This window comes from Rhipicephalus sanguineus, chromosome 10, assembly GCF_013339695.2.
Source record: "Rhipicephalus sanguineus isolate Rsan-2018 chromosome 10, BIME_Rsan_1.4, whole genome shotgun sequence".
In the NCBI taxonomy this organism is placed as follows: Eukaryota; Metazoa; Arthropoda; class Arachnida; order Ixodida; family Ixodidae; genus Rhipicephalus; species Rhipicephalus sanguineus.
The window spans coordinates 1,832,589-1,845,003 of NC_051185.1; the positions used below are offsets into that span (position 1 = coordinate 1,832,589).

At 46.4% G+C, this 12,415-nt stretch overlaps 1 protein-coding gene across 4 annotated transcripts in view; it reads right to left on the reverse strand.

Annotated features, from left to right (window-relative positions):
• The window catches only part of LOC119372695 (gamma-tubulin complex component 6), a 318,918-nt gene that overhangs the window by 196,698 nt on the left and 109,805 nt on the right, over nucleotides 1-12,415 (reverse strand). For all 4 annotated transcript variants that reach the window (XM_037643145.2, XM_037643144.2, XM_049419622.1 and 1 more), the window contains 2 exons: nucleotides 7,257-7,455; nucleotides 2,319-2,463 (listed from right to left, as the gene is read on the reverse strand). In XM_037643145.2, the coding sequence (XP_037499073.1) occupies nucleotides 2,319-2,463; nucleotides 7,257-7,455 (344 nt within the window). The remainder of the gene's footprint in view (nucleotides 1-2,318; nucleotides 2,464-7,256; nucleotides 7,456-12,415) is intronic.

Genomic DNA, 12,415 nt, shown 5'->3' on the forward strand with positions numbered 1-12,415 from the left:
ATTTATGTGTTTGTTTCAACAATTGGTCGGTGCTTGCCATTCCCACAATGACTTGCCATGTGCCATATAGGCAACATTTCATCTATATTCCTTGGTATTACGTGCCAAGACCACAATATGATTACAAGGCGTGCCGTAATGGTGATTGGACTATTTTAAACACCTGGAGTTCTTTAGCGTTCACCTAAAGATAAGTACACGGGTGTTCTTGCATTTCGCCCCCATCAAAATGCGGCCGCCATGGTCGCAGGAATTTAGCTAAACAGCTTAACCTCCGAGCTACCACCGTGGACAAAGCAACATTTCGATGCATGTACACACCGGATTTTCCGTCCGATCACCCGCAATAAAGTGCAAGGCATCATTAATAATCATCATCAACAACTAATATCCTCTAGCGGGCCCGAGCCGGGCCCGATCATGAAAACGTGCGCCCTGGATAAGTTTAGTAATGAACGCCCGGGCCCGGGCAGGGCCTGGGCTTGGAACCACAGGCCAGGGCCGGGCTCGGACTGGGTTCGGTCATGTACAGCCGGGCCCGGGCTTGGAACCACGGGCCCGAGACGGGCTCGAGCTTCATAAAGCGTGCAGTGCTCTAGTTGACGCTGTTTCTCATTTTCTATGAACGATCTTTGCAAGGTACTTGTGTTGTTGCCCCGACTGACATTTTGAAAAGTATAGTCAATAAGCTGTGAAATCAATTAACAAAGCCTGCGCAGATGCAGCTCTGCAGAGGTGAGTCAAGTTTCCTCGGACTAGTGCCGCAACTGACCATATACAAATGTGGTGTGTATCTCATTGGGTCAACGTGGTGACAGACGTGCTGCTTTCAATTCTGCAAACAACACACACTTGAAGTGGTCCTGCACGAAGAGGTGACATAGAACGGCGGCACAGTTCATTTGGCTAGTTGTGCATTAAATGCACACAGTCGGTTTTACAATGGTGCTACACCACACCCACTGTCGAGTAGACAGCTAATGCTTATTGCAAAAGGATTGTCAGCGACAAGACATGCTCACCCATTTGTCAATCATCTCTGCTACATATGTGCATTTCCAATGCTTATTTATTCCTATAAGCATCGCTTCGTAGTCATAATAGTTACGTAAGTGGCCAGTTTTTGCATGCGAAAATGCAGAACTATTGCAGAAAAGAGCAGCACCAGCTACACTAAGACTTCACACAAGTTTTACACAAGAAAAAGTGATAGAATGGAGGTGCATTCTATTCTGCGTTTCTTTGTCGCCCTTCCAATGATTGTCCACTTGTGCTGAAGTCAATCACTGGCTGACCACAAGTTCAGGTGCACAGTTAACTTAGCCACACATACACACACAAAAAAAATGATAGCACAACAATGTGTTCCAGTCTATTCCACTCTCGAGCCACATCTGCAAAAGAGTGACTCTCTCTGGATGACAGAGAGCTGAGCTAGTTGGTAGGTATATTCATGTTAAAGAGACAGGGCGTGCAAACACAGACACCAGAGGCCAGTCAAGGCACCGCAAATGCCGACTAACAACTGGCACCCAGCAGCGAAAGAGAAAGTAGGCACACAAACTTATCTGTGCATACTCGGGCAAGAGGCAATGCCTATCAGTCCGGAGTCAGGCACTTGATTTCTTCGTTATGCAAGTTAAGCAACGCTTCACTCACAAATGTGCTATTATCGATATGCCAGGCCTACACCATTCGACACATTTCTTCATTCCTGTGTCGGTACAGAATTGTGTGTTCATCGAACTTTGGCATGCACTTGCATTCTCGACAATGTCAAGATTGATTAACCATCGATTAACCTGCATAAAGAAGAAATCAAGTGCCTGAATAGTTATCTCTCACGTAGACCACCGTGTGTGCCGAATTGGTAGGTTTTCCTATTGCATGGGCATGCGCCGATAAGTTTTCGTGCCTTTTTTCTTGTTCTGCTGTTGTGTGCCTCTTCAGTTGTTAGTCGGCATTTGTGTTGTCCTGACTTCTCTCTTGTGTTCGTGTTTGCACGCCCTAACTCTTCAACTCTCTGGACTGATGTTCATCAATCTTATTTGTCAGAGGGACGAGGTGCATGTGTGCTATACATGAGGATTTATTAAATCAAAATTGGCATAAACTTACTTCACTAAATTTCACAGAAATGGAATGGTTTTCAACAAAGACAATATTGGGGAAATAAAAACAATTTGTTACCCAGCCGATTTCAATAAATTGAGAATTGCAGTATTAAAGGCTTTACTGTATCCTGAAGTTCTTAGCTTTGCATAGGTGCCAGCAAGTTGAGCTTTGTGCACATGTGAATGAGCACAGAGAAGACTCACTGGGCTTCACGTCACTGGAAACGAGGTCTTCTAGAAAGCGAATGTCTCTGCCACATTGCAGAAAACAGCACAGTGATGCAGAAAGGGCTTCGGATGATGTGCCTTTGAGCCTTGCTCCCCCCTGGATGCTGAACTTGCGCAGCACCTGGGCAGATTTTGTTGGTGTCTTATTAGAGTGAATTGTACTGGCATTACTTTAGCGGCAGTAGGTAAGTGAAACTTTCCACACTGCCTACAATATGGGGAGGTTAAATTCCATCTGACAACTCTCACATTTCAAGAGAGCAGGTGCACACAATATTTGATTTTCAAACGACCAGACACTTTGTGCTCTTTTTGTTGCCCCTGCTCTCCATAGTGAATCTGAAGACATTAATACGGAACATCTCTAAACCCTGTAATGACCATATTAGTATTGTATATGCAATGCTCACCATCAAATTTCTAAATTAAACGCAACAAGCTATCCATTTTTGATAGGTGGGAATAAGTTCATAGTTGAGGGAATTGCTCAGCAAATCGCCCCTTAACTATTACAAATGAAATTTTTAACACAATTTATTTTTGTACTATGTGCTATGCATGGAACAAAATAGAGGTTAACCAAGTTGCACTTATTTTCATGTTTGGGATGTAAAGCAAACATGCCATTGCACTCCATTTATCCAAGTTACATTTTAACATGCACCCTCACGCCCACAGCCAAACTCGTTGACAAGGTTAGTCCTAACTCTTCAAGCCAGCTTCAGTTATACTACCTCAGTTCTCTTTTAATTGATTAAATGCAAAGCAAACAAGAAAAGAAAGAACAAGACTGCTCAATTCCATTCAAGAGTGCTGGCCTGTGCTTTTCCTTCCCCAATGACACTTGTTGCAGGCACGTGGATGCAACGCAGCAGCGGCACAGATGAACCCACTTACGCGCATCTGATGTGCCTATGCAATGTAGGGTGTACCTGCACTGTGTCAGCACCTTGCGTTTGTGCCTGCACTTCAGCTGAACGATTGCTGAATGTCTCATGTACTACTGTAAATTACTTCTGAGTGATGCACAATGCTCCTAGATTCTTTTCCAGTTTGAAAACTGCCCTTGAGACGCCCACAAGAAAGTGGTCCCTTTTTGTGGCTATTTGCAACATAAAACGCCCGGCAAACAATGCAGCGAACAGCACCGTGTGGCAGGAAATGCAGACGTGGGGTTCCATGCGCCTAACGCTAAAATGATGCCTCCGAGATGCTGGTCACCCACGCATTGTTAGAATATATTTGTGCAAAGCAGGTGGCGTACAAGACACCCAAGTAATGATATTCTTGTCATGACATGTCATTCACGTTTCTCATACACTTCGTGCTAGGCAAACTATGGTACACATAAAGCCAACCACATGGTCATGCGAGCACAAACAAGCAGGCCCTAAATCATGGTTTACATGACATGCGTGTCATGTTTTTTATGCTGTGACCTGTCATTTGTGTTCGTCATATGCTAATATCACGCTGTGCAAATGTTTGAATATATTAAGTCAACAAAATGGCTATGACCGCACACAGACGGTGGTAATAAGCCGGCTCATTGGGCTGATAATGCGTAGGATGCCACTGCATGGCAGGAGACGCTGAGGGGTCACTTCAAGCACCATAGTTTTCAAACTAAAGAACTATCTGAGAGCACTGGTGGTGCAGACAAATTGAAGCGTCATCCTCTGGCCTGATGTGGTACAGCCTTGGTCTTGCTGTCGACACCTGTATCCTCTCCACAACCTGCCGTACTGTGGTGGTTACTCTAGCTCTCTGTGCTATTGATGACACAGATGGACCACACTCTGTCTTGCAGACAATCTTCAAACGCTAGGCGAGCCAAGATGACTGGTGGTTTTGTGAGCACTATCTTCCCATGCACCCAGTGAGAAAGGTTACATCAAATATGGAGACACGGTGAATGCATGCAGAAGCCCCTCTGCCTGTCACGTATCTCGGGAGTGCTTGCAATGTGGATGGGATTGAGAGAGAGAGGTGGGAGACGGCTGTGACACGGCAAACAAAATTTAATGCACACAACACGGCAAAAAATTAACACACTCAAAATTCACGAAAAAAAGTAACACATGCAAAAATAGGGAGCTAGCTCGCAATATCTGCACTAAAATAACAAACTATCCAAGCTATGCTCAGCTCCACAAAATCGAAACAGTCTGGCCACTATGGCTTCTCAGTCTTTCGCTACCCCAATGGAACGTTCTAACGGTTCGTGGTGTCCGCTGATTCAGTTCGGTGATAAAGCAGATGCCAGGTCCCGTCGTCGAAGTTCCTGCAGACGTCTTACAGTCGTCGTCATGGTCGATCAGCCGCCTCGCCGGTTGTCTTCGTCGAAAACTTCAGTCTTGTAAGGTTAGGCCTAACTATCGGCCTCTGCTCAGTGCCACTGGACCAAACTGCCGTTGTGGCTCTCCAAGGATTGTACGGTGGGTTGCAGTTGTCTTGTCGAGATGGTGAAGTGCTGCAGATGGCCTGAGAACTGCTGCGATGACGCTGCCGCAAGCCTGGGAAGCTTCGCTCGTTTGATACCAAGGTCGATGGCCACCCTACCTGGCTTCTCGTGCAGCTGCCTCCAGAACCGGGCGCTCGCTGCTCCCGTTGCGGCTGCGACGCTGGCTTTCGCCACCTTGCTCATCTCCACCGAACAATGCCCGCTTCTCTTCCTGTGGTCCCTTTCCACGGCTTGGGTTGCGTGCCACGAGCTTTTTCCTCTAACCAATCCCATACGTGGATTTTCCTTGCCTCGCGCACCATCGCGTGCTGTCGCCACTTCCCAACGTGTCTCCTGCCCCCTTACTCACCACACCGCCTTCGCTATTCAATGCACCAGACTGGTGACAAAGAGTGCCGATGGTCATCGAGCGAGATCTGTTCCCGCTTGCCCTGGCGCAAGTGATGCCACGCTTGTTAATTTAATTGGTAAGCCTAGATTAATTGCAATACATGCAGCTAATAAAACCCCACTACATGTAAATGTATAATGCACTGCTATCACAAACTGGCAGATGGCCGAATGACAAGCTTATAGGACCGCTGTAAGTGATCTATAGGAGCACTTGGCTGACCCCCATGTTTTCATAGCACACACGTGCTCAAACCAGGCAGTTACCAGGCAGTTAGCCTCCATCACTACTGATAAATGTATAAGCGCACTACGTCTGATGAATAAGTGTTGCATCTTGAGGAGAAATGTTGTAATCAACGATTTGTGAAGGACTGCTTATCTGCTTTTTGAGTGATTTGACCAGGACTGCTTACCTGCTTTTTGGTCACTTTGCGGTTGCCTCCTTTGTCCCACATTTATTTGAGCATCTGTCACTAGTAACTGTGTCACAGAAAGCCTTCAGTAAAATCAAAGGTAATACGCAAACTCTAAAGTAAAATGAAGGTAACACGCAAAGGCAGTGCTATGCTGATTAAAGGGAAAGTAAACAAGCTTTTTCTTTTACATCTCCCACACAAGTCCATTAATTTGTGCAGAAAGCCGCGGCGGCCACATTTTATGAATATCACAGCGCTGCACGCAGCGCTACATTTAGAAAAACTATTCCCGTTCCATTCTCCAGCCCCTGCTCAGTCCTACTTACTGACTAAGTTACGTACAGTTGCCCATGGGCGACTTTATGTAGCATCGACTTCATTGATTGGTCCTCTGCACCATGACACAGCCCCTTGGATCTGCAGTTATGGCCGCGCAGTTACCGCACTTGTTCATTGCACCGCTAAAGTGACCCTAGTGCCACTCTGACACGCGGAGGGAGCCTTGCTCAATCGTTGGCTGCACGCCTATGACACAGTCGCTGACGTTGTGTTACATTGCCTAAGTATGCCCAAGAAACACGCACTGCACTTGAAGCTCAACTCACCAAGCCAGGATATGAAGCAAGGGACGTTTGCCCCTGCCAGATATCCAAGTCATTTGTTAACGAAGCCCCACAAACACAGAGGCATTTGAGGGTACGGAAAGGCATCGTGGGACAGTCATTCCACAGCAAGCGCACAAAGTTGATCCCAATCAAAAAAGTACAAGAAGGCAGTTCATCCACGGAACGTCACCCTCAGGTAGCCCCACTGCGGAAACAATGGGCGCGTTAAGTTAGCGCGCTCCGAACTTCAAAGGAACACGCTCAAATGCGCTCGAGTGCAACGCCTCCGGAGCTAAGCTTAACGGTGATTTCCGCCTACTTCTTTCGGGGGCACGAAAGCGTCACATGGCGAATGTTATGTTGCTCGCGCGGTAGGAACGAGTGGGGAAGGAGAACGCACTTCGTCGGAGGAGAGAGTCGGAAACACGTCATTTCTTCGGAAGCCGTAACAGACGCGAGCTCTCGCGCACGCCCTCATGCATCGTCTCAGGGTTTGTGAACAAGGCCCCCGTACGGGAGCCGAAACGTCTTTGTTATTATTTTTTAAGTTTTTGGTCGGCGTCTTCTTACTTTTGACCAGGGTTGGAGTGCGTAGAATGCGCTCCGTAATCATGCACCGGAAGTCGCTTTTCAACCGTTAAGTTTACAAGAGCGCACTCTGCCGGCTAGAGCGCGCTCGAGCTCCTTAACTTAACACGCCCAATGACACCTCTCACACTGCTACGCAAGACGCCACAGTAAAAAATGTGAGGAGGCCATGTGGAAAAGCAAGCTTTCTGGGATGCATGACGATTGCGCATCTGTAAAAATGGCACAACTTGTATGGGGCCAATAGCCTGGAGGAGGAAACTACAACGCGATAAGCTAGTGCCCATCTCACTGATTTGCCCGTGGTCATACAGCGCTGCCTGGGTCTAGGTTCTTGACAGTATTAAAACATTTGAAAGGTGTAATAGAACATGCAGAAATTTATGAAGAACAGTCAGTAAAAAGATTGGGAATAAGCGAATTCATTGGCAGCAGTGTGAAAACTCACCGGATCGTAAGGAAAAATGTCTGATGGAATTCCGACCAGCAGCAGCAGTGCCTTGTGGACCAGTCCCTCGTGTCCCAGTGGGGAAGATGGCTGGGCTCCGGTCAAGGCAGCCAAGCTGAGCATGCCCAGCTGGCACACAGCTTCCCCTTCACTCCCTCCAGCCTCAGTCACAAATGGATGCTCCACCAAGCTCGTCACACTGTGGGCCATCACAGTTATATCATTTTGAAGAAAAAAATTCTGAAGTATTCTTTCAAGACCCCATCAAAGGGTACAATGTAGCACTTGTTAATTACATAGCCATGTTTCCGGAGCACTACAGATAGCTTTACCATGTTCTCTTTAAGGAGGGCCTGCAACACTTTTTCATCACGGTCAGAAAATGCAGCCAATTGTTAGTCAAGGCTCCCGAGAACACGCTAGCCAGACATTACAGTGCAGCATGCGGCCTGAAAGTTAGAATTAATTCTCAAAGTTATCAGGAAATCGTTCCCTCTCCTCCTACAAATGATGCCATAAACCCAAAGTCCACGGCCATTGGCTGATTTGAGCATCACGAGCTGCTTAGTTACTGTGGCCACCACGGGATACCGCCCCATGCTCGCACGCACGCTCGTGATCACACTGACAGGAAGAAATGCGTCCTAAGAGAAAAAGACAAGAAAGAGCACAAGGTCATGACACGCACTTCGTAATCCCCCTCCTAGGGTGGCTCACTCGCACAAAAGGAGAGAGAAAGCTCCTGTAACTCCACTCGTACTCATGAGGCAATACACTCGTTTAATGTAAGCTCTTCAACAATTCCTACTTGGGATGTGCTTCCCTGCAGAAGAATTTGCAGCACCAAAAATACGAAGGAGGAATAGGTGGAAATTTTCACAACTGCAATCATGAGCATGACCAAAGAACAACGTTGAATCAGGCTTACCTTTGTAATAAACATTCACTGTGCATAGGGTGAATTCCACTTTGCCTTTCTGTTTCTCTCATTCAGTCTTGGCAATGTTCTTTATAATAGTATAATAAATAGTTGGCCGAGTTGGTGCTGGTTTATGATGTAGGGATGGGGGGGGGGGGGGCACTAACACAGCACACAAGAAAAAAGGGACACAGGACAGCGCGTTGTCATGTGTCCCTCTTTTCTTGAGTGCCATGTTGGTCGTGCCCCCCCCCCCCACATCATTATTGGCCTTATATACATCACATAACAGTAAGTTCCCTACACAACAGAATTTCCATTGCCTGTAAGGGCCCTTTGGCCAGGAGCTGCAGGTCATGTGGAACAAAGCAGGGCTGAGACAGTATCACGATAGTATCTAAGAGATACTTTTGACTATTTGTATTTCTGTATACATTTGAAAAATGTATTTGTATCTCAGTAGCAAAATACTTTCACGACGCATCGATTATATTGCGATACTGTATAGGACACGGGCATCTCCTTTCATTATTTTGTCGAAGGAGCTGACCTGTTTCCACGGGGGAAAGGCAGACTAAGGCAAGAAGCGACACAGGGAGGGTGGCGGAGGGTTCTCCACATGCACAGAACGGCCCATGTGGTAAAGTTGACGGCAAAATCGTGGCTGCAGTATTGCTGGCCTTTGCCGACAAAAGTTACTGCTTCTCAATGTTGCCGCAGCACCCCTAATTTTTTGAGGGGTACCTGATAGCCTGAGAAGAAGTATTGCCATGCTGCAGGACTTTCCAGCCATGAAGGCTGTATTTAGATATTTTAACGTGAACTTGAGCTCGCCTGCAGCAGTAGAAAACTTCTCGTTCACGAGTCTTGTGCTGTGTTCACTAGTGATTCGAGTGATATGCTTGACTTGCAAGTTTCAACACACTGCAACATTATTCACAATAATATGCTGCGCTCAACAAAAATCTTTGCGGGGCATCAGCATCCCCAAAATAAAAAAAAGTATTCCAGTATCTGTGTTCTTATACCCGCAACGCTGTATCTGTATTCTGAGATACTCCTTCATCATTTAGCAAAAGTATCTCCGAAATATCCCATTATGTCAGAAATGTATTCCAGTAGTTTTTGTATTTTTCTGAGTACCTCTGCCCAGCACTGGAACAAACAGCAACAATAGCGTTCAGCCTGTTCTTACTGCATGTTTGCCACCAGTATTTGCTCACCTTGAGCTGTGACATAACCAAACCCACAGTCCCTTTGCAAGGTGAACACGGAGTGCACGATAATGTATGCATGCCATAAACATGGGTATGATAGTGAAGAGATCTGGTCGGTAGGAAGTGCCAGCACAATACAGATGACGATGATGATATCTGGGGTTTAACGTCCCAAAACCACGATATGATTATGAGAGACGCCGTAGTGGAGGGCTCCGGAAATTTCGACCACCTGGGGTTCTTTAACGTGCACCTAAATCTAAGTACACGGGCCTCAAACATCTCCACCTCCATCGAAAATACAGCCGCCGTGGCCGGGATTCGATCTCGTGACCTTCGGGTCAGCAGCCAACCGCCATAACCACTAGACCACCGTGGCGGGGATCAGCACAATACAGTAGTGCTGTGCAGTGAGACATGTTAAGCACAGTCAAGTATACCCAGCCCTTAAAGAGACCCTGAAACGGTTTTCTGAAGTTTTGTCAGCATTTAGGCAAGAGCATCACCAAACCATTCACACCAGAAATTAAGCGACGCACCGTGTACCAAGACCGCTACGGACAATTATATCTATACCCTCCTCCTCACCCTGCCCTCAACTCACAGACACGTCGAGTGCGCTCTCATGAGCGCACTCGACGGTTTGAGCTTCGCCCAGTCATGGCCTCCGATATTTCGCGCCCACAGGTGGCGCGCTATCTCGGAGGCCCAGTGTGCCCGGCAGCACGCCATCTGGCAACAAAGACGAAGCTCGCGGAGTGGTTGATATCTCCTCTGACAGGTGCCGCCACACTACCAGCCCATCTTATTTTATTCTCTGTACGGCAACAACCTGTAAAAGCATGCGGACAAACAAAAAGAATTCGAGAGCGATCATCGATAAGCATAAACTCGGGCAATGTGGTTGTGTCTTCAGGGGTGAAGTTACAGCCGCAGACACGTGGATCGTGGCGTTGAACGGATAGCGAGAGCGCGACGCTCATTGCAGCGACGAGCTGAAGGAATTCCGCTCGCCAGATGCCTCACAAACATTGCACGATGTCGCAGCCTAACAAGTCACCAATTGCTAGATATGTGGTACACAACACGGCTAGGGAAATTCATTGTGTCCAAGAAAAGACACCTCGAGATAAACACTGTCCCTCAGCTCACGTAAACACGGAGCACGTTGTAACACAGGCAGGCGACACTAGCTGCCCACAGGAGGTTCAGTGTCGTGGACTGGACATATCCAATCAGATCAGCCGCCTACGTGACGTCATGCTTCCAGTACGACACGCACTGGAAATGGGCGGTTTGAAAACGCGTCTGGCTGAGCCGCTGTGACCGGTGGCGATTCGCAGCTTTAAAGCCATGTAATAAATTACACAGTTTACGCACAGAGCTTAAACCGTTCTGTAAATGATCCTTAGTACTTGCTCTACCGGCGCAATGTGTTCGTACAAAATCGTCAAAACCGTTTCAGCGTCCCTTTAAATAAAAATGTCTAGTATTTTTAAAGGGAAACAATGAATCAGTCTGGAATGATAAATTGTACTCTGAAAACACCAACGTCGTTAATTTCACCAATAGAGGAGAAACTCATGGTCAACGTATCATTTTTAAAATTTCGCACCGAAATTTCCGCGTGCGATGTCACTGATTTCAAAGTAAATTTTTCGTATTTTGGTAACATAAGATCAAAGGAATTCACTGAAACTTGGTATGTTAAGTCTCTGGCCCCTTCAGAGGACAATGTATTTAATTTCTACCGAATAGGAAGTACGTAGGCCCAAATAGACGCCATCAAAACCTATGACTTCACGGTGATTGGTGCGGCAATTACAAAGTGGCGTCGCCATCCACTTTTTCTTTTTGTGTGTTTTTTCAGCGTCTCCTCGCAGAAAGTGTGGTGTTTTTCATATAGTGAAGGAGTAACTTACTTATATAAAAAAAAATCGCTTTTTTTCTTTAGTGTCCCTTAATAATACAAGTGCCATCTTTTGTCACAATACAAATGCCTAAATGTCCTAATACTTTTGCTGGTCAGCCTTTGCAGCTGTTTCTAGACTAGGTGTGACAGCTTGAGCTCATGTTCTGCCCCATTAAGACACCAAAAGAGCACTGCACAAGCCGAATTTTTAGGCGCGTGCCCGGGCCAGGCCCAGGTGTACATAACCAAGCCAGGTCCGGACACAGCCCGCCATTCACTACTAAACTTAGCCAAGGACTACATGAGGACAGGCCAGACCAGGGTACCTTGAATATAATTTTTGATGATGATGATTATTATTGTTATTATGATTATTATTACTGGTGGCTTGCCTTATGTAGCAGATGATCAGGCAAAAAATACAGTGTGTACATGACTTGAAATGTTGTTTTACCCTCAACACTATCATAGTGGTATGCTGCTGCACTGCTAAGGTCTAGCACACAGGTTTGATTCCCGGCACTGGACGACGAATTTCGATTGCGGCGAAGTAGAAGAACAACCTGTGCACTTATACGGAATGCCTTGTAATTATATCATAGATTTGGCAAGTAATACCGTAGAATATGAATGAAATGTCGTTTACGTGGTACTGCACGAAATGTCACTACAAGAAAATTTTAGTGACAAGACATGGCAAAAAGATTTTTAAAGAAGAAGTGGCCTTCAAATTTCTTTTTCTTTCTTTGCGCAGCGCACGAAATTGACAAGGCACACAAGAGAAGAGGACGGGACAAGCGCTGATCTTCAACTGAAAGATTTTATTTGAAAAAACAAATAGTATATATATACAGAAACACACGTGCCACGCAAGATTACACTCAATCAATGAAACGGATTTCTTGTTCCGATAATGAGACTGATGGCTGACTTATACAAACACTATCGCACTTAGCCATGTGGTACGCCTCTGAAATCTCACGTGTGCGCTGATTATGATGGCGAGTGATGATGGATGTTTGCTCAAACGAAGGCATGCACCTGCAATCCCGGCAGTGGCTGGCGAGGTGAGACGAAACGCCCCCCTTCAAAGAATTCGCATGCTCGCGCA